The sequence below is a fragment of the Trichechus manatus genome, unplaced genomic scaffold (assembly GCF_000243295.1).
Source record: "Trichechus manatus latirostris isolate Lorelei unplaced genomic scaffold, TriManLat1.0 scaffold00002, whole genome shotgun sequence".
Lineage (NCBI taxonomy): Eukaryota > Metazoa > Chordata > Mammalia > Sirenia > Trichechidae > Trichechus > Trichechus manatus.
Window position 1 is genome coordinate 16,853,496 of NW_004443938.1, and position 22,538 is coordinate 16,876,033.

At 41.0% G+C, this 22,538-nt stretch overlaps 1 protein-coding gene across 2 annotated transcripts in view; it reads left to right on the forward strand.

The window, feature by feature from the left end:
- CNKSR3 (CNKSR family member 3) overlaps positions 1-22,538 on the forward strand; it is a 115,163-nt gene that overhangs the window by 73,642 nt on the left and 18,983 nt on the right. For both annotated transcript variants that reach the window (XM_004368813.2, XM_023728919.1), the window contains exons 3-9: positions 1,402-1,604; positions 2,573-2,660; positions 10,923-10,964; positions 15,162-15,281; positions 18,105-18,164; positions 21,876-21,944; positions 22,204-22,350. In XM_004368813.2, coding sequence (XP_004368870.1) covers positions 1,402-1,604; positions 2,573-2,660; positions 10,923-10,964; positions 15,162-15,281; positions 18,105-18,164; positions 21,876-21,944; positions 22,204-22,350 — 729 coding nt within the window. The remainder of the gene's footprint in view (positions 1-1,401; positions 1,605-2,572; positions 2,661-10,922; positions 10,965-15,161; positions 15,282-18,104; positions 18,165-21,875; positions 21,945-22,203; positions 22,351-22,538) is intronic.

Genomic DNA, 22,538 nt, shown 5'->3' on the forward strand with positions numbered 1-22,538 from the left:
TATCTAGATAGCAAATTACTATTAATACAGAGTATTCGATTACGTTAACCTACAGTTTTGTTTTAAAGTTTGCAAAAGACAGTTTTCAGTTCTTAGATCCGGGAAGTTCTTTTTTTTAATATATTTGTACTTTAATTCCTTTCAGTGCTTTTCTATAGTCTTTTTAAACAATTATTTTTTATTTTATTTAGAAGCAATACTAAGTTAAAATTTAAACAAAATCTATTTGAAATGAGAATTGTTTTCAATAAGATTTTGATGAATTATTTTAAACTGGTGGGTCAGGGTCTTTTGTTGTTAAATTGTTTATCTTGTAAAAAAAAAAGTTCTTGCAAATTTTAAAAAAGAAGTTGTTTGCAAACTTAGTGTATTTGTGCTTTATGGATCTTGATTTTGAAACATAATTTTCCCCTCCCTTGGGAGTTGGAGGAGCCCTGGTGGCTCAGTGGTTGAGACCTCGGCTGCTAACCAAAAGGTCAGCAGTTTGAATCACCAGGAGGTGTGGGAGGGGGAGCTGTAGTACAGCGGTCAGATGCATGCGCTGTAGGTGCTGACGGCCTTCCTTAGAGCCCTAACCCTACTGCTTATTAGTTGTAGAACATTGGACACTTAATTTCATGCTTGGTAGAGGCCAGGAGTGCTGCTAAACAGCCTCCAATGTATAGGACAAGGAGCCGTGGTGGCACAATGGTTAAGCGCTTGGCTCCTAACCAAAAGGTCGGTGGTTCTAACCCACACAGCGACTTGGTGGGAGAAAGAGCTGGCGGTCTGCTCCTGTAAAGATTGTTGTTGTTATGAGGCATCAAGTCAATTCCGACTCATAGTGACCCTATGTGACAGAATAGAACTGCCCCATAGGGTTTTCTAGACCATAATCTTCATGGGAGCCGATCACCAGGTCTTTTTCCTGTAGAGCCACTGGTGGGTTTGAACTGCTGACCTTTCAGTTAGCAGCTGAGTGCTTAACCGCCGCACCACCAGGACTCCTTACGGCCTACAAAACCCTGTGGGGCAGTTCTGCTCTGTTACATGGCAGTCGCCATGACTTGAAAGTCGACTCAGTGGCACCTAACAACAACAAGTGTACAGAACAGCGCTCCTCCCCTCCCAACAAAGAATTACCTGGTCCCAAATGTCAGTGGGGCCGAGGTTGAGAAGACTTGCTTTATATTAAGTGGCCAGGCCAGGATGTGAATGATAAGAAGGAGCTGTCCATGCCAAGATGTGTAGGAAGAGTGTTTCGGGAAGAGGAGCTCACAGATGAGATCCGTGCCGTGGGCCAGCTCAGGTAGGATTTTGTGGCCGTTGTAGGAGTTATTTAAGTTACCAGTGGTCTTTGAGTTATGAGAGTTTTGGATGTTGTCGATTTTGAATTTTTCTCTTTGTTTTTATTTTCTGCAGAATTATGGCCTTGAGACGGATAATATGAAGAACTTGGTTCTGAAACTGCGAGCTTCTTCCCACAATTTACAGAATTACATAAGTAGCCGGCGGAAAAGTTCAGCTTATGACGGGAACACCTCGTGCAAGCCCCCCAATGAGTTCCTGACCTCAGTGGTGGAGCTCATCGGCGCTGCGAAGGCCTTGCTAGCTTGGCTGGACCGGTGAGTTAAGGGCCTGCCTTTACTCTCCTATAAAAGTAGGATCTGAGATGACAGAAGGCTGTGCTGTGTTTTAGGAAAAGGAACCATTGTCCCTTTCCTGTCCTTTTCACTGGAACTCTCGAGGAGTTCCGGCTTAGTAGTAGATTTTAGTCCTTTTGGAAATTACTAAATTCCCTGGGTGGTGCAAGTGGTTTGCCATCAGCTGCTAACCTAAAGATTGGCGGCTCAAACCCACTTAGTGGCACTGCAGAAGAAAGGCCTGGCGAACTGCTTCTGTAGAGATTATATAAAAAAAACAAAAAACAAACCCATTGTCATTGAGTCGATTCTGACTCATAGTAACCCTTTAGGACAGAGTAGAACTGCCCCATAGGGATTTCAAAGCTGTAATCTTTCTGGAAGAAGACTGCCACATCTTTTTCCTGCAGCGCAGCTGGTGGGTTCGAACCGCTGACCTTATGGTTAGCAGCCAAGTACTTAACCATTGCGCCACCAGGGCTCCTTTTCTGTATAGATTACAGCCAAGAAAACTCTGTGGTGCTCATTTGTATTCTGTAACACATGGGGTCGCCATGAGTTGGAATTGACTTGATGGCGGTGGGTTTGGAAGTTACTCAAAAGGTTAATAGCAGGAACAAATTAATTTCAGCTTAGAGAAGAGTGAAACTGTGTTAAAGGTTGTGTGTTACTGAGATTAAACATGAATGATTGAGTATTTGGTTGGCATGAAGGTTGTTGGTTGACTTCTGACAGGCTGTTAATTCTCTTGTCCCATTTTTGGATGTGTCTTTATCTAGCATTTCTCTGTCTCTGTTCTATGCAGATTCCTATTTTATGTGTTACCTGAGAAGAGAGTTAGATATGATCAGTAATGTAAATTAGCCCGTTGTGTAGCTATGCTTGTCGACATACAGGGTGGGATCCCAGTGGATTCCTTCTTTTTTTTGAGAATTTTTGTTACTTTCTAGGGCTCCATTTACAGGGATCACTGATTTCTCCGTAACGAAGAACAAAATCATTCAGCTTTGCTTGGACCTGACTACTACGGTCCAGAAGGTCAGTACAGCATTGCTGCTTTCTAAAATTTTTGTCTTCTTTTCTCTTTTCCTCCTCTTCAAAGGGTTCACGTGCAGGTATGGAGTACCATTCTCTTTTTGTCCATTGTTTAGATGGTTCAGTGAAAAATAACCAGTGTCCTTTGAATCAAAGGTTGCCTTCTTTTGTTTTAAAACAGTTGAACAAATAGTCCTGTACGTCCTCTAAAACGTTGCAGCACTTAATTTTTTAAATAGAAAATCTGGAATATTTTAATTTTACTATAGTCTTTGCTCTATGTATCTTACACTGTATCTGCTTTGTAATTGTCTTTCCATTTTGACCCCTGGTTAATGGGTATTATCAGTCAGGATGGGCGAGGTTATGACACAGTAACAAATAACTCCCAAATCTCAGTGTTTATTCCTTCATCATGCTGTCGGTATTCAGACAGGTCGGCTGGGGAATCTGCTCCAGTTTTTCTCCAGGACCTAGGATGACAGAGAGCCTGTATCTCATGTACTTGTCGTCATGACAGAGAGCCGTGGAGAGTTTCATACTAATAAATGTTCTAGGTGGGAAGTGACACTTAATCAATTCTACTCACAGCTCTTTGGCCAGATCCAGATATATTAGTGAGGGCCCAAGAAGTTTTACCTCAGTCTGCCTATAACTTAACTAGCGTCTGTGACCTTACCTTTTATTTTTTATTAGTTTCTTAATCAGCCTGTCAGCTCTTGCAGTCACCTCCTGTCTTAGTATCTGGCATGTAGCAGACACTTGTTAAGTATTTTTAAGCTGTATTATAAAATGTAAGGATTAGCTTGTTCTTTTTTCATGTCCTACTTGGTTCTAAAATTCTGTGATTCCGTGTTTGTTTCCACTGCTACTTTGGCAAAAACAAACAAACAAACAAACAAACAAAAAAACCCTTTTCTTCAGTGCTGATCATGCCATAAAATCAGATGTGATTCTGAAAAGTCATGCACCGTGTTTGTTTCTGGAACATGAAGAGTGGAGTTTGGCTTTGCACATAGCCATTGTTCGAGATCTAGTCCTCAGCAGCCATGGAACTCCGGGCTCATGTGACTTCATCCTATGCTTCTGAGGCCAGGTTCTTAGAAAGTCACTCAGAGCTATTGTAGCTCTGAGTTCTGTTCCTTTTTATGAAGTGCTAAGTAATTTTGACAGAAGAGTGAGATACCAGTTGTGATGCATTAACCATACAGCCCCTGAGCCCTGCCATTTGTGGTGGGAAGCATTATCCTGACACCTTGGGTTTTCTTCTTTTTCTGCTTTACTTTCTCCACAGTATTCTGCCCCCTGTTTTGGTTTTTGACTGAGCTTACTCATGATCAATTAAATGGAAGTGTAAGAGGTAAACATTCTATTTAGGAGATGGGAAAGTTTTTCTCCTAGGTGGATCTGTGTTTTATTACAAAGGGTCCTGGACAGTGTGACTGACTGAGGCTGTAGAGTAGGGGGTAAAAAGAGCCAGTGGTGAAATTGAAGGTGGAGGTGGTAAGATTCATTTGTACAAGATGAATCTGCTTTGACTATGCAGGTTGATAATAGCTTTGTAGGTATTTGAACTATTGCTTTAATAAGTATTTATTTAGTGCTTACTATGTGTCTGACCCTGCCACGTGTCTGTCAGTTTGTCTTACTGTGGTGGCTTGTGTGTTGCTGTGATGCTGGAAGTTATGTGACTGGTATTTCAAATACTAGCAGGGTCACCGATGGTAGAAAAATTTCAGCTGAGCTTCCAGACTAAGACAGACTAGGAAGACGGACCCGTCGATCTATTTCTTAAAGGATTTAGCCAGTGAAAACTTTATGAATAGCAGCGGAACATTGTCTGATACAGTGCCAGAAGATGAGCCCCCCAGGTTGGAAGGCACTCAAAATACGACTGGGAAAGAGCTGCCTCCTCAAAGTGGAGTCGACCTGAATGATGTGGATGGAGTCAAGCTTTTGGGACCTTCATTTGCTGATGTTGCACAACTCAAAATGAGAAGAAACAGCTGCAAACATCCATTAATGATCAGAACATGGAATGTGCGAAGTATGAATCTAGGAAAATTGGAAATCGTCAAAAATGAAATGGAACACATAAACATCGATATCCTAGGCATTAGTGAGCTGAAATAGACTGGTATTGGCCGTTTTGAATTCATGATCACATGGACTACTATGCTGGGAATAACAGATTGAAGAGGAATGGCATCACATTCAAAAGCGATTGCAGCAGTATATCGACAGGGAAGTGCCAGAAATTCAAGATTCACAAGAGGACGTGGAGCGAGGGATATCATTGCTGATGTCAGATGGATCTTGGCTGAAAGCAGAGAATACCAGAAAGATGTTTACCTGTGTCTTCTTGACTATGCAAAGGGATTCGACTGTGTGGATAATAACAAATTATGAATAATATTGCAAAGAATGGGAATTCCAGAACACTTAAGTGTGTTCATGTGGAACCTGTCCATAGACCAAGAGGCAGTCATTTGAACTGAACAGGGTGGATACTGTGTGGTTTAAAGTCAGGAAAGGTGTGCATCGGGGGTGTATCCTTTCACCATACTTATTCAGTCTGTATGCTGAGCAAATAATCTAAGAAGTTGGACTTTATGAAGAAGAACACAGCATCTGGATTGGAGGAAGACTCATTAACAACCTATGATATGCAGATGACACAACCTTGCTTGCTGAAAGTGAAGAGGACTTGAAGCACTTACTGATGAAGATCAAAGACCACAGCCTTAGTATGGATTACGCCTCAACATAAAGAAAACAAAAGCCCTCACTACTGGACCAATAAGCAGCATCATGATAAATGGAGAAGAGATTGAAGTTGTCAAGGATTTCATTTCTCTTGGATCCACAATCAATACCATGGAAGCAGCAGTCAAGAAACAAATGATGCATTGCATTTGCAAATCTGCTGCAAAAGACCTCTTTAAAATGTTAAAAAGCAAAGATGTCACTTTGAGGACTAAGGTGCACCTGACCCAAGCCATGGTATTTTCAGTTACCTCATATGCATGCGAAATCTCGATAATGAGGAAGGAAGACAGAAGAAGAATTGATGCCTTTGAATTATGGTGTTGGTGCAGAATATTGAACATACTATAGACTGCCAGAAGAACAAACAAATCTGTCTTAGAAGCAGTACAGCAGAATGCTCCTTAAAAGCAAGGATGGCGAGACTTCGTCTCACATCTTTGGACACATCATTAGGAGGGGCCAGTCCCTGGAGAAGGACACCATTGTTGGCAAAGTAGAGGTCAGCGAAAAATAGGAAGACGCTCAATGAGATGGAGTGACACAGTGGCTACAACAGTGGACTCAAGCATAACAATGATTGTGAGGATGGCATAGGACCAGACAGTGTTTCATTCTGTTGTACGTAGGGTCCCTGTGAGTCTGAGCCGACTCGACGGCACCTAACAACAACACTTATGTCTGTCCAAGGAACCCTGGTGGTGTGGTTAAGTGCTAGGCTGCTAACAAGAAGGACAGCAGTTCAAAGTCACCAGTGGCTCTGCTGGAGAAAAGACCTGGCGATCTGCTCTTGTAAAGATTACAGCCTAGGAAACTCTATGGGGCAGTTCTACTCTGTCACATGGGGTTGTTGTAAGTCAGAATCAACTTGACGACACCCAGCAACAACAGGTGTCTATCACTGTTACAGGCACTGGGGATGCTAGAGTGAATAAAAATTCCCTGACCTCGTGGAGCTTACAGTGTATAGGGCCAAGAGAAAATAAAAAGAAAACTAAGCAAAATATATAAAGTTAGAGAAGTGTTCAGGAGGGAGGGAGTATAAGAGCTATTGAGAGTGGAGCACAATTTTAGATACATGCCCAGAGCATGCCTCCTGGAAAGGCGGTCTTTGAACACTCTGACCATAGAATTCTGTGTTGTCTGGGTGAAATGCTCTCTGGCATTATCTCAAGTGGTATTTTTTCCTTGTAGCCGTGGAGCCCCATTTACCCCTCTCTTTCTTGTCCCTTTCTCTGCATTCTTTCTTCCACTAGTAATCTATAAAGCTTACACTTTGAAGGATAATAGTTGCTTTTTTTTCCCCCTGTAAAGAAACTATGCACTCTTTTTAATAATACACCCAGGACAAGGATGGACTCGGGCATGTTTTCCCTTCCAGTTTCAAGGCTTAAATTTTAAAGAAACCAAGGTGGGAAAGGATTGTGATCTGTATTCTCCATCTGTCCTCCTCATGCTGTGAGGATGTAAAATGAAATAGTAATGGTGGGAGACGAAATGGCAACAGGAGCAGGTGCTGAGCACCAGTGTGAGAAGAAACGGGGGAAATAAGCAAGAGAAAACCCAAGAAAAATGCATAGAAAGAAAGATAACCATGGAAGCAGAAGAGGAAAAAATGCAAGACCATTTATTGAGTGCTAATTTTGTCTCAGAGTCTCTGGGTGGTGCAAACAGGTAAGCACTTGACTGCTAACCCAAAGATTGGTGGTTCAAGTCCACCCAGAGGTACTTGGAAGAAAGGCCTGGTGATCTGTTTTTGAAAATCAATTACTGAAAACCCCATGGAGCGCAGTTCTACTCTGACACATGTGGTGTCACCATGAATCAGAGTTGACTCGATGGCAACTGTTTTTATGTGTGTGTGCCACATGTATACTACATACTTTTCATATGTTAGCACATTTAATCCCCAACAGTTCTCCGAGGTAGGTTTTGTTCTCATCCACATTTTACAGAGAAGGAAACAGAGGCACAGAGAGGTTAAATAACTTGCCCAAGGTTGCTCAGTCAGTAAGAAGGCAGAATAAGGAGGAGAAGCAGGGGGAAGGGGAGATGTCTGAGGCAGACTTCTGAGAGCTGCCCAGGCTGGGTCTCTGCCACATGGGCTGGGCTGTATTCCGATGCAGGTGACCAAGGAATGTCACGAATCTCAGCTTCTCTTTCTGACTCATGAGGGGGTGACTTTGTTCCAGTACCTCTTTTTTCCATTCCATTGACTTCATGCCAAACAATATGAGGTCACACCTACAGCTGCTTCCTCTCTGTAGGAATGCGTGTGGGAACCCACGTTCATGGTGGTGGAAGATAGAAAGCGAGCCGTTTCATGTGCTGGCTTGAGCGGTTTGGGAGACAGGGGCGCTCTCCCTGCCCATTGGCTCAGAGTCTCTGGATGGTGCAGACAGTTGACTTGACTGCTAACCCAAAGGTTGGTGGTTCAAGCCCACCCAAGAACCCATTTTCTTGGAGGCTTCTTGGAGCCACCAAATAATCAAGATTCAGAAACCATGAGGTCAGCATCTACCTGCCAGTGACTTGGCCCTTCAGCCCTGGTGGATTGAAAGGCCCTGTCTTCTTGTGGGTGATAATCTCAAAAGAATGACAGTACTTTAATCTTCTGGGGATTTGTCATGAAATGTCATAAACACCAAGTTTTAATTTTCTTTCTGGCACAAGACCAAATAAAATAACAACAGCAGCAACAAAAAGAACCCATTGCCGTCGAGTTGATTCTGACTCATAGCGACCCTATAGGACAAAGTAGAACTGTCCCATAGGGTTTCCAAGGAGTGGCTGGTGGATTCAAACTGCCAACCCTTTGGTTAGCAGCCAAGCTCTTAACCACTGTGCCACCAGGGCTCCGATAGACCATGTAAGTATAAACTTTTCCTAAAAATGTTGTTGATTTAATTAATCTGTCAGTCAGAAGGTGTTAATGGGAAATGGGTCAGTATGGTCATTGATGGTTTAGTTTTATGTACAAGGTGGAGGTGGAAAAGCCTATTTTGAGCCGTCACTATTTAAATTTTATAGCCGTTGCACCTGTAGTTTGACTGTATATCAAATTTCGGCATGCAAAAATACATTTCCCAGTAATAGAGCAATTCAGAACACATCTACTCAGCAGTTTTTTGTTTTTTGTTTTGTCTGAAATCATTCATTTATTATTGGTTTTTGTCTCTACCCTACTGAACTGCCCGGGAGTCCCTGGGTGGTGCAAATGGTTAACTCTTGGCTGCTAATCAAAAGGTTAGAGGTTTGAGTCAACCCAGATGTACCTCGGAAGAAAGACCCGATGATCTGCTTCCATAAAATCAGCCACTGAAAACCCCGTGAAGCATAGTTCTACTCTGACACACGTGAGGTTGGAATCAACTCAACAGCAACTGGTTACTGTATCGTTCTACTTAAAACAGAAAAAGAAGTGCTTTTCTTCTTTTTTAAGTGTTTTTCCTTCCAGGCTTCTCTTTTCCTGAGAGAATGTAAATTTTGGGAGCAGTAGAGTAGCTATTATTGTTTCCCACATTTTTATACAGTAGCAAAAATTAAAGAAGACAACAAAATCAGATTAAAAAATCACATAGGGTAGGAATTGGTAGTCACCTCCCTCAGTAATCGTAAAAAATTTGTAAAATCTTTACTTGACAATTCTAACAGTTAGAATGAACTTAATATTTTTCATGCACGTACAATAATTTGTGTTTTCCCTAGGATGTCCCAGTTTGGGATTATACTTATTGGTGCTGAATAAGTTCTAAATAATCTAGTTAGGATCACTTTACTTCTGTCACCACCCTACAGTGTAGGTTGAAATCCTCTGTCTTAGAAAGTTCTAGAAGGTGAGCAGTGAAAACTTTGCATTAGCAGTTTTACTTTAGCTGCTTTTGTAGAGAGCAGTGGGGATTCCCATAATCGCTCACTGGGTTCATGCCTTGTTCAGAGTCTTTTGTTCTTAAGCTGAGTAAATAATGCTTCACATTCCAGCCCTTTATTCCAAGTCATCAATAGCATACCTCAGTACCACCTTTTTTTTTGGCAGTGTATTAATGAATGTTTTGTTGAACCTAATTCATCTATTATGGACTGAAATGTCTGATTTAATCTCAGTGGTGCTTAAAATAAACTTTTGTGGCTAAGTTTACCCACGCCTTTATTTGAAAGCTATTCTTATAAGCAGGCCCACACCTAAAGGCTCATGGCTTGGTGGCCTGCTACTGCTGAGCCCGGGTCACATTTGGGAACCATGGTCAGGTTTCTTGATCTTTTAACTTCTGGTTTACTACTCTGTGGAGCCCTGGTGGTGCAGTAGTTAAGAGCTACAGCTGCTAGCCTAAAGGTCCGCAGTTTGAATCCACCAGCCACTCCTTGGAAACCTTATGGGGGAATTCTACTCTCTCCTATCGAGTTGCTGTGAGTCGAAATCGACTTGATAGTAATGGGTTTGGTGTTTTGGTTTTTTGGACCGTTTGAGCAGTAGCTGGATATCAGTTCAGTGATATTTCTAGGTTTCCAAACTATGTAATCTGTCAGATGGGTTCCTTGGATGGTACTCCTCGGGTCGAGGAGGTGCAGAGCATTAGGAGAGAAGCAGTGCCAGCTCCCTTCCAACTCTGCCCCCTCTTCCCAGGTCCAGCCCTGCTCAGGGGTGGGGGTGGAGTGGGAGGGGAAAGTCAGGACCATCTTGGGCTCCAGGAACTTCTTTTCCGTGAAATTTTGCCCAGCACCTACTTTTGGTGGCTAACATGGTGTGGATTTTGCAGTAAGTGTTTTGTGCTGCCTTTCGTCGGCCTTACCTTATAATTTACTAAGCCATGACCTTTTTAGGAAGGAGTCTTTGTGGCACAGTGATTAAGTGCTCCGCTGCAAACAGCAGTTCGAACCCACCAGCCGCTCTGTGGGAGAAAGATATGGTAGTTTGCTTCTGTAAAGATTACAGCCTCGGAAACCCTATGGGGCAGTTCTGCTCTGTCCTAGAGGGTCACTATGAGTCGGAATTGACTTGAAGGAAATCAGTTTGTTGGTTTTTTTTAACTTTTAGAATTTTGGGGAGTCCCTGGGTGGTGCACATGATTAACACACTCAAGCTGCTAACTGAAAGGTTGAAAGTTTGAGATGCCAGAGGCAGCTAGGAAGGAAGGCCTGGCAATCTACTTCCAAAAAATCAGCCATTGGAAACTGTTTGGAAGCACAGTGCTACTCGGAAACCCATGGGGTCACCAGTTGACTCAGTGACAACTGGTTGGTTGACAGGGTGAAGATGACAGCTGGCATCACATTCCTAGAGCACTCCCTCTCCATTTTATGTTTTTTAATCTTCGCAATATCACGAGAAAAAGGAAAGTAAGCTCTTTCTAAAAAATGTTGAGATTATCTTGTGCACGATTTCAAACTGTTAAAATAAGAAAACTTATCAGAGTAAAAGAAATGTTTAGTGCTAAGCCTAAGTTTTTGAACATTTTTAGCTCTTATACTTCACTTTCATCCTCTCTTCCACTTCTTTAGGATTGCCTTGTAGCAGAAATGGAGGATAAAGTTTTAAACATCGTAAGTATACATTCTAAGTTCTTGTAAAATTCCTTTTCTAAAGGTGGTGGGGATCACATTTATTAAGTTCATCGCAGCTAATTACTTCAGCTGTACTTTGAAATATTGGCTTTTGGGATGTGGTTCTGTTAATTTAGGTGGAAAGATATTTGACAGACAGACAACTAGTGTGAAAATTCCTATGTGGAATTTAGGGATGTTGGTCTCTGTTTTGTTTATTTGTTTCCTGCTAAACATTTCATTGGATGCAATGCTGGAAGTGCTCACTCGTCTGTGCCAAGAAATTTGTAAGACAGCTACCTGGTTATTTTGGCTATCTAGTGTTACTCGTACTAGATAACTAAGATACTACTCACCTGACTGGAAGAGATCCATATACATGCCGATTCAAAGAAAGGTGATCCAATGGAATGCAAAAATTATTGAACAATATCATTAGTATCACACACATGTAAAATTTTGCTGAAGATAATTCATAAACAGTTGCAGCAATACATAGACAGGAAACTGCCAGAAATTCAAGCCAGATTCAGAAGAGGATGTGGAATGAGGGATATCATAGCTAATGTCAGATGGATGTTGGCTGAAAGCAGAGAATACCAAAGAGATGTTTACCTGTGTTTTATTGACTATGCAAAGGGATTTGACTGTGTGGATCGTAAATTATGGATAACATTGCAAAGAATGGGAGTTTCAAAACACTTAATTGTGCTCATGTGGGATCTATACATAGACCAAAAGGCAGTCATTCGAACTGAACAAGGGGGATACTGTGTGGTTTAAAATTAGGAAAGGTGTGCATCGGGGTTGTATCCCTTCACCAGACTTATTCAGTCTGTTTGCTGAGCAGATAATCCAAGAAGCTGGACTATATGAAGAAGAATGTGACATTAGGATTGAAGGAAGGCTTATTTACAACCTGTGATATGCAGATGACACAGCCTTGCTTGCTCAAAGTGAAGATTTACTGATGAAGATCAAAGACTACAGCCTTAGTATGGACTACACGTCAACATAAAGGAAGCAAAAATCTTCGCAGCTGAACCTATAAGCAACATCAGGATAAATGGAGAAAAGATTGAAGTTGTCAAGTATCTCATTTTCCTCAAATCCACAGTCAACGCGCATGGAAGCAGCAGTCAAGAAATCAAAAGATGCACTGCATGGAACAAATCTGCTGCAGAAGACCTCTTTAAAGTGTTAAAAAGCAAAGATGTCAATTTGAGGACTAAGGTGTGCCTGACCCAAGCCGTGGTGTTTTCAGTCACCTTATATGCATGTGAAAGCTGGCCAGTGAAGACTAAAGAAGAATTGATGCCTTTGAATTATGGTGTTGGTGAAGAATACTGAATATTGAATAGACTGTTAGAAGAACGAACAAACCTATCTTGGAAGAAGTATAGCCAGAATGCTCCTTAGAAGCAAGGATAGTGAGACTTTGTCTCATATACTTTGGACATGTTATCAGGAGGGACCAGTCTGCGGAGGACATCATGCTTGGTAAAGTAGAGGGTCAGTGAAAAAGAGGAAGACTCTCAAAGAGATGAATTCATACAGTGGCTGCAACAATGGGCTCAGACATAACAATACTTGTGAGGATGGCATATGACCAGGCAGTATTTCATTCTATTGTACATAGGGTCGCTGTGAGTCGGAACCAGCTCAGTAGCACCTAACAACAACAACGAACATTTCATCAGGGTACAGTTATACTTAAATTGCTAGCTAGCCTATTAATCAGGGTTAACCTGATCTGAAAATTTTACTTGAGGACCATTTTGATTAGGGAAACAAAAAAGAAAATCTTGGCAAAAACCTCACGATGGAGGTGGGATGCACTGTGAATGTTTAAAGAGCATTTTGAAGCTATTCATCATCACTTCCTCCTTTTGACATAAACCAGGCTGTGCTCTTTTGATAAGGCCTTCCTCCCACTGATGTTGAGGAATTTAGCAATGAAATTGCTATAAATATATTTTCCATAAATAGGGAGGCTCACCAACTTGGAGAAATTTAAAAAGTGTCACTTCCTGGATTCTCTCCCTTGGAAAGAAAGATCCCTCTTTGTAGTTTCTTGATTTCTTTGGTGGTTTAATTTTGAAAGGTTAGGTGAATTTAGGAAGTAACTGCACATGAGCACTGCGATTTGTTTGTGGAGGCCACTTAAAAGGGGTCTTCATTTTTGTCTCTTTAAAATTTTGCCTTCTCACTGTTTCATATTTGGAGAATGTGAGTAATGACTAAAGAGATCATAGACTTACATGTAAAACACAAAACCATACAACTTGTAGAAGATGACATAGGAAAAAATCTCTGTGACCATGGTATTGGCAGTGAGTTTTAGATACAACACAATACAATTGTTTTAGATACAATACCAAAAGCAAAGTCAGTGAAAGAAAAGTTGATAATGTTAGACTTCATTAAAATCCAAAACTTCTGCTGGGCGAATGACTTTGTTATGAGAATGAAAAGACAAGCCACGTACTGGGAGAAAATATTTACAAAACACATTATCTGATAAAGGACTTGTATCCAAAATATTCAAAGAACTCTTCAAACTAAAAAAAAAAAAAAAACTCATTTAAAAAGTAGGCAAAGGATCTGAACAGAAACCTCACTAACGAAGTATACAGATGGCATATAAGCATACGAAAAGATGCTCAATCTCATCATTCATTAGGAAATTGCAAATTAAAACAACAGTGAGATACCACTGCATACCCATTAGAATGGCTAAAACCCAAAACACTGACAACGCCAAATGCTGACAAGGATATGGAGCAACAGGAACTCTCATTCATTGCTGGTGAGAATGCTAAATGGTACAGTTACTTTGGAAGACAGTTGGTCAGTTTCTTACAAGGCTAAACATACTCTTACCATAAGATCCAGCAACTACATTCCTAGGTATTTACCCAAATGAGCTCAAAACTTAAGTTCACACAAAAGTTTGCACGCGAATGTTTATAGCAGCTTTATTCATAATTGCCAAAAATTGGAAGCAACCAATATATCCTTTAATAGGTAGACTGATAAACAAACTGATATAATCATACAATGGAATATTTTTCAGCAATAAAAAGGAATGAGCCATGAAAAGGCATGGAAGAATCTTAAATGTGCATTGTTAAGTGAAAGAAGCTTGTCTGGAAAGGCTACATACTGTGTGATTCCAACCATGTGACATTCTGAAAAAGGCAGAACTATAGAGACAGTAAGATCGTGGTTGCCAGGCACCCTGGGGTAGGGGTTGGGGCAGGGATAGATAAGTGGAGCACTGTGAAACTACTGTAGGATGCCTAGTGGCGCAGTGGTTAAGCACTTGGCTACTAACCGAAAGGCTAATGGTTGAATCCAGCAGCAGCTTCATGGGAGAAAAGACCTGTCAATCTGCTCTCATAAAGATTACAGCCTAGGAAACCCTATGGGGCAGTTCTGCTCTGTCCTGTAGGATCGCTGTGAGCCGAAATCAACTTTATGGTACACAACAGCAACAAATTATTGTGTGATACAGTGATGGTGGACACATGACATTATGCGTTTGTCAAAACCCCCAGAACTACACAACACAAGGAGTGACCCCTGATATAAACTGCAGACTTCAGTTAATAATAACGAGTCAGTACTAGTTCATCAATTGTAACAAATATACTACACTAAATGCAAGATGGTGATAACAGGAGAAACTGTGCAGGGCTGGGGAGTATCTGGGAACTCTCTGTCCTTTGTGTACAATTTTTCTATAAACCTAAGACTGCTCTGAAAAATAGTCTGTTAATTAAAAAAACAAACAACAACAACAACAAAAAAAAAAAGGCAGGAAAAAAACATTTTACCTTGGCAATGTTTGGTGTTTGAAGAATGTGAGTGATCACTAAACAGCCACACAGATGGTTGGGAATAGATGCTTCTGTTTATCTGCTGAAAGGGGATTTCTGCCTGGACTGTGCCCTTCAGTGGTCATAAATAAGTTCACAGAAAAGCTGTACTTTTTAAACAAAGCTGAAATAGTGGCACTATTCCCACAGAGTGCAAATACAGATTCTAAATGCTTTGCATTCATGGGGCAGTATAACTCAAATGATTGCCAACCATAACTAGAGATTATACATAAAGCGCATTTCTTTAAAACTCAGCTTTAGATAAACTTGGTTAATGATTGAACCTTTTCTGACTCTTTCTCTCCAATTCTAGGTCAAGGTTTTAAACGGCATCTGTGACAAAACAATCCGATCTACCACGGACCCTCTCATGAACCAGTGTGCGTGTCTGGAGGAAGTCCATTTGCCCAACATCAAACCTGGGGAAGGCCTGGTAAGAATTCTGACACGTGCTTCATTTTCAAATAACAACACACATTGCCATTTATTAAAAGTTTTTCTTTCTTAAAATTCTATACTGCTCCCCCTTTAATTCTTAGTAGAATTAAAGTAGACTGTCTTCCATTATGGAGTTTAGAACTTAAACCACCTTGAACTGTGTTGGTTGGTTTTCTATCTTCCAAGTATAAAAATAAATGCAGTTTTAGAACTGTGCGCTCACATCTAGAAGGAATTATTTTAACAGTTTTAGTTTTAGGACTTAGCAATGCAAGGAGACGTAAAGCATTTACACAAAGGAAAGATGGTTTCTGGGTAAAAAAACCAAAATCTGTTCAGAAAGTCTCTATTAGCACATAGGATGAATGTGACAAGGGGCTGGCTGGAGAAAATGATTCTTCAACAAAGTTCAGAGACATTTCATAAGTAATGTATGAGCTGCGTAATATATGAGCTGTATAGTAACAGGCCCTGAGAAAACACTCAGGTGATCTCCCAGTACCAAGATGGCATGCATGCTATATGATTAATTTGCTGAAATTTAAGTGAAGAAATTGTGAGGCCCACTGATTAGATTAGGGCCTAAGGCCTTTGAGATAGAGAGAGCCAAGTTTAATATTCCCAGCCCTCAAGTGACTTAAGCTATTTACCCGTCAGTTTCTTCATCTGTCAAAAGAGGTTAATAATGACCTCCCCATTGTTGTTGCAGTTAGTTGCCTTTGAATTGTTTCCAACTCATGGTGATCCATATGTGCAGAGTAGAACTATTCCATAGGGTTTTCAAGGCTGTGACCTTTTGGAAGCAGATTGCCAGGCCTGTCTTCCAAGGCGCCTCTGGTTGGGTTCAAATAACCAACCTTTCAGCTAGCAGTTGAGTGCTTAACTGTTGACACCCCCCAGGGATGCCACCTGCCCTACAGGACTGTTGAAAGTGTTGAATTAGTTGATAGATGCTGACAGCCAGGTGCTGGGTGCATAGTAGCAGCTACTGTTGCTGGGATTGATGATGAAGATGAGGAGGAGGAGGATAAAGTGCCTGCTGTGTAGGCAGCTATGGGGAGATGTTAAGGCAGATCCCTCTCTTAAATAGGAAAACAAAAATCAAGCAAAGGTTGACAAGCCAGCATTTTAATAAGTAGACATAAGCACATGGATACTGCTGGGCTTCCAAGTAAGTGACTAATGATAGTAGATGAAGTTTAAACAGGGAAGACTTCCTGGAGGTGAATTTAGAGCCAGGTTTTGAAGCAGGTAAATGCCCCAAGTGGACAGCAATGGGGTTGCTATTTCAGATGGAAGGTTGTACAAGCAAATGCACTGGACAGGGGAGTACCTTATGTAGGAGAGAAGCTGATACACCTTCTCTGAGAGTGGGAGGATCAGGGTGTGAGAAGAATGGGGAGGGCCCTGAAGGAGTTAGTACTTGATGAGATTCTCATTTTAAAGTGCTGCAGGTGGATGAGCAAGGCAAGGTCAGGGTCAAAACGATTTCTGTGGAAGATCTACAGTATTACAATACAGATGCCAGGCTGTGTGGCTACTTTTCACCCTATCTTACTTTCTGCTCTTTCCTCATCTTATAACAGTTTAATTAAAAATTTTTAACACGTGGTATGTAACACCACAGAAATGGTTTCTTGGTGATATGGCATTCGCCTTTGAATTTGCTTATTAGGCTTCTAGGAAGCAGCACGTTCATCTTTAGGCTCCCCTTAATATGCAGGGGTCCCTGGGTGGTGCAAACAGTTAAGCACTGGGCTACTAACTGAAGGGTTGGCAGTTTGAATCCACCCACCTGAACCCGTTGCCGTCAAGTCGATTCCAACTCATAGAGACCCTATAGCACAGAGTAGAAATGCCCCATAGGATTTCCAGGGAGCACCCGGTGGATTCGAACTACTGACCTTTTGTTAGCAGCCAAGCTCTTAACTACTGTGCCACCAGGGCTCCGTCACTCACCTAGATGCCTTGGAAAAAGCTTCTGACCATCTACTTCCAAAAGACCACAGCCATAGAAAACCCTATGGAGCACAGTTCTACTCTGGAACACATGGGGCTGACCAGTTGGAATTGACTCAACAGCAACTGATTTTTTACAGGTAACATTTAGGGGTACCTGTTTCTAATTTGTTTCCCCTCTGAACCATGTCACTAATACATCCTGGCATGGATTATTAGTGGCTTGCATAAGTCTCTCTGCAATTACTGATGATGCTAAATTTAAATGAATATATTGTGTCACTAGACAAAGAGAAAGGAGCCCTGGTGGCACAGTGGCTAAAGTGCTTGGCTGCTAACCGAAAGGTCAGCGGTTCGAACCCACCAGCAGCTCCATGGAAGAAAAGACCTGGCGATCTGCTCCCATAAAGACTACAGCTTAGAAAACCCTATGGGGCCGTTCTGTTCTGTTCTGTAGGGTCACTGTGAGTCAGAGTTGACTCAACGACTGGACGGCACACAACAATGACAGACAAAGTGATGGTTAGGAAAGAACAGTCCTTGTTTGAAAAGCTTGCTCATTCAGTAGGTCCGAGAAGGTTTCTTCCAAGTCCCTAGAGTTACGACAGAGTTCTGTGTCACAGTGGATCCACAAATGATAATATCAAAGAGATCGAATTTCTGATTTCTTTACTGGTCTTCAGTTTGTTTAGTTTCCCTTCATTGCCCTTTGGATCTCGTTTCACGGTGTTTCGAGAGGCATAAAAACGAGCATTGTTCTGTGGGGTCTGCCTTTAATGTTTTATAAGCTCCAGTCTCACTTGGAGCTATATTTCTGAATGTTGGAGTAATGAGCTAATATATTTGTGACTCCCTCTAGGGCATGTACATCAAGTCAACCTATGATGGATTGCATGTAATTACTGGAACCACAGAAAATGTAAGTGGAGAGCCATTCAATTTAAAGGCTAGTGTGTGTTTAAGAAAATTTGACACAAGCTCTCTCTACTTTCCATTTTAACGTGTGTTTGTTGTTTTATTGTATGCAGTGAAAGCGAGGGTGCCTGTTTTGTTTATTTCTGTTGATAGAGCCCAGCTTATCACCAACTGTCGTCAATTTATTATTTAAATTGTCCTCTATTGCTCTTGTTCACAGACCCTGCCTGGTTCTTACCCCCATCCTTGTGTTGGTTGTTCGTTTTGCACCCTGAAAGTGTGAAATCATCAACACAAAAACAACGGTCTCTTTGTTGTTGAGAATCACTCTTTGAAGAGCTGGGATTGGTGACCCCCTGTCTGAAATATAATTTTTTGTTGCTATTGTTTAATGGAATGTATGTTTGTTACCAAAGCAGCTATTTTGGAATTTTTACATGACAGATTCTTTTTATAGAGTTGTATTTTCATAATATTTGGCAAGATATTGAAATTTAGATTCCCCCCTCCCCATCCTTTGAGAGGAAAAAGCAGGGCTGTTTCTAAAGTGAGAAACTTTTGTACGTTGTTTATTTCTTTCTGTAAATTCTGCTACATGTAGAGTTTTTCTTTAGCCCCTCAAACATTTTGAATTAGTGTAAAGTAGGGATATTTGAATGCTTTCTTCTTGTAACCTACAATATGGCCAACTTTTGATTGACACTGATGCGAAGCTAAGAATGTTTGCATAGCTTCCCTGGGTCCGTGTTCAAAGAAGCACGTGTCTGTGGAATTTATCTACTATTTAATCAAGGAAGACAAGAGGAAAAAAAATCCTAAAAACTAGAGGAAATTTTGTTAACTGCTTGTGCAATCTGTTCGGTAGAAATACATGTCTGATTTTGACCTTTTGTTACTAAGTCTTTTGATAAAATAAAATGTCCTGATCTTTGACTAGGGTTTGCGACAAACACTTGATTTTTGTAGTAAGAGAATGACATAGCTTAAGGCAGCCAATGAATTATAAATAAAATATGCAGTTCTGGCAGACGAATGAGTGAAGGTGGTAGTGCCTTTTAAGCATTCTCTGTTGAGTTACAATGAGAATACAATGAGAAGCACTAAGAATTTTTATACCAAGTCACCTGAGAGGCAAGAACAACAGCACAAGAAGCTCTGCTCCTAGGCTTAGGATGGTGCTAATGAAAAAAACGCATGATACATACTGTGACTCACACCTTATCCTTGTTGGAGACATGGGTCCATGGCAACTGAACCATGACAAGAACATACTCATGTATTACTCAGTACATTGTTTGTGATTGTTGTTTCTGTTTTTATTTTTTATTGTGGCAAATGTATATGTAACAAATTGCCATTTCAACATTTTTCATGTGTACAATTCAATGATATTAGTTGTGTTTATCATGTTGCTCAACCATCACCACCATCCATTTCCAAATTTTCGCATCACCCTTTGCAGAAGCTCAGTGTACCCTAAGGCCGCTGCTGCTTTGAAAGAGTTGAAGTTTTGCATCTAGCATTTTGGTGATCACATTGTTTGACCTAAGCCAGATCTGTGCAGTTCCAGACTCTATCCAGTCTTCTTAAAGCAGTTTCCATCTTGGATAGGCATGGGGAGCACTGCTGTATTACTACCGGAAGGCACATGGATTTTCTCCAGGACAGCTTCCTGGTTGTCACTTAAGGTCACCTGACTTCAGAGTCAGGATGTTTTCTTGGAAGCCTATATGGGATGGGAGTGGATGGAAGTCACCCGACTGCACTCCCACGGGAATTGTCTCCCTCCTCCTCCTCCTTCTCCTCCTCCTCCTCTATCTTGAACTCCAGTCTGAAGCAGTGCCAGCAGGCTTTCTGAGGCCTGCAGTATATTTATTTTGGAGGTTACCTGAGAGGCCAGGATCCTTCCAATGTCAGAGTAACCAATATCTGGTAATTCTCTATCTGCCTTCTTTTCTGATGGTGCTCAAGACCTTGACAGGAATCTTGACATGACCCCAGGCATACTCCTGTACCCCTGCCCCGAGATTAGGCAAAGACCACATTAGCCTCTGAAGAATGGGTACCTTCTTCTCCAGCTCCTCACCCTTCTGCAGCCAAACCAGAATAGGCATCATTTTTCAGTAGTCCAGCTCGTGGTGAAGATAGGCAAGAGCTATTGCTCTAGGAGGAATCTTGGTATTAATCTCTGTCTTGACCAGTGTTCTGCCAAGCACAGGTCTTAATCACTTGGTAGGACATTTGCGGAATGAATGCCCCAGGATCCTTAGGAAGGGAAGTCAACTCAGGACATCGGGGCTTGTTTTTTAAGATTGCACATCTATAAACAGGGACCTCCTGGTCTTGGGGACATCTCAGAATGTGGATTGAGGGTGTAAGGTGGGTATAAAGTGAAACTTACCTTAAACAAATACCTCTTTCATGCTTCAGCCCAGGCAAATGAACTGGGCTGCACTAATCAAGATCAGATCCATCTAAGTAGGTCTGTAATGATGGGCAAAGCATCTGACACCCAAAGTTTGAAAAAAGGAGCCTAGATAAATTCATTTTTTGTTAAGTGCCATCTCCCTGTGGTACACACATTGCTCATCTCTCAAGTGAGGTGCTTCTGGTTTTTATGGCAACAGGTTAGAGATTTTTAAAAATAACTGTCACAGTTCTCTGCCTTGCGTTGGACCTAGATAAACCAGAGGGAATGTTTCTCCAGTTAAGTGCTGTTTGCTCCTTTCTTGTTGAGCCTATCACAGCAGTTGGGTGAGAAAACTTGGCAGGTGTGTCCTGAGTTTTACTTGTTGCCCCCTCCTTGCGTTCAAAGGTGCTGTTTTTTAGGATACTTGTAAATTGTCTGAAGATTACACAAGTTACAAAATAAAATACTCTGGCCTAGATAGCATTTGATTATAATTAGAAATCAGAGGTTCATCCTTGACCTCCCCTTTTGGTCATATGCGCTGTCTTAAACAAAAGGAGTTCTGGGTTGCTTATATGAACAGAAATACTTACAGACATGTATTTGACAAATATATTATGTCCTTTTTTTATAAATATATATATATGTATTTCAAATTTGTTGCTAGGTATTATTTGGGAGAAACAAAGTCTGGATTTTGTTTTGACACTGAAAACTCATTCATTTTGAATTCAACCTAAAAACGGAAGAAAACCTTTAATTTTCTCTAAGGAAATAAATTTTCTGTTGCCAACGTCTTTCTAGTTTAATAATATTTAATAGTGAGTATTTAATGCTATTTTAGTAGCATTGTGATAGCAAGTAAAACAAGACTGAGTAAATATAAGACTTAGTTTTAATAATTGTTCCCGAGGAAATGGGATGACAGAGTTAATAAGGATGATGTTGACATGTTGAAACAGTAGGTCAGCTTTTACAAGATTCATTTTAATGGTGATACTTGTTTAGATGCACTGATGTTTTTTCTCAGCTAGTGATTTTCAGTAGTGTGTCTAGATGCCCAAGGCTAGGTTAAATGAGCGCGCCTTTGCTGACAGATTATTAGTAATAATAAGATGGACAATTCCGTATTCATGTGCCAGGTTCTATAGACCACATAGTCACAGGGCACGAAAGTATACTGTTTTATATTCCCTGAGACAACTTCATTTCCGTTGCTTGTTGTCTGCAGAAGAAAGAAAGAAGGAGTAGAAGCAAAAAGAGAGGGTTTACAAAATTAAGACAAGTCTCTCTTTTTCTGTACAGTCTCCTGCAGACAGGTCACAGAAGATCCATGCCGGCGACGAAGTCATTCAAGTTAATCAGCAAACTGTGGTGAGCTTGTCTACTGAGACGTAAGATTTAATATCCCTCGTTAGAACTTTTATTAAATCCAAGGCCATTCTGTTTGAATTTTTAAAATTTGCAGTCTACATCCAATTTTCCACTCTCTTAACTAGTGCTAAAGTGAACATATTTGTATCTACCTATTTGCCCATAACTTCTTGGAATAAATTCATAGATTTAATTTTTTTCATTCTTCTTGAGTCAGCCCCCTTGCCTCTTTTTTTTTTTTTTTTTTTTTTTTTTGAAGGTGGGATGGCAGCTAAAAAATCTGGTGAGAAAATTGAGAGAGAACCCCACGGGAGTTGTATTACTACTTAAGAAGCGCCCCACAGGCTCCTTCAACTTTGCTCCTGCTCCTCTGAAAAACCTACGGTGGAAGCCCCCTCTCGTGCAGGTAATGTGAGCTGGAAGTCGTCACCTAACACCGGCACAGAAGCAACATTGAATGTTTGATTTGTCTCTGAAAAGGAAGATTAAAATTCGAAGGTGACTGGTTTCAGGGATTTACAGTTTACGTGTGTATAATTATGTGATAATCCTGCTTATGTGAAAATAGAAGTTCTAGAGCTGCACTGAACAGTC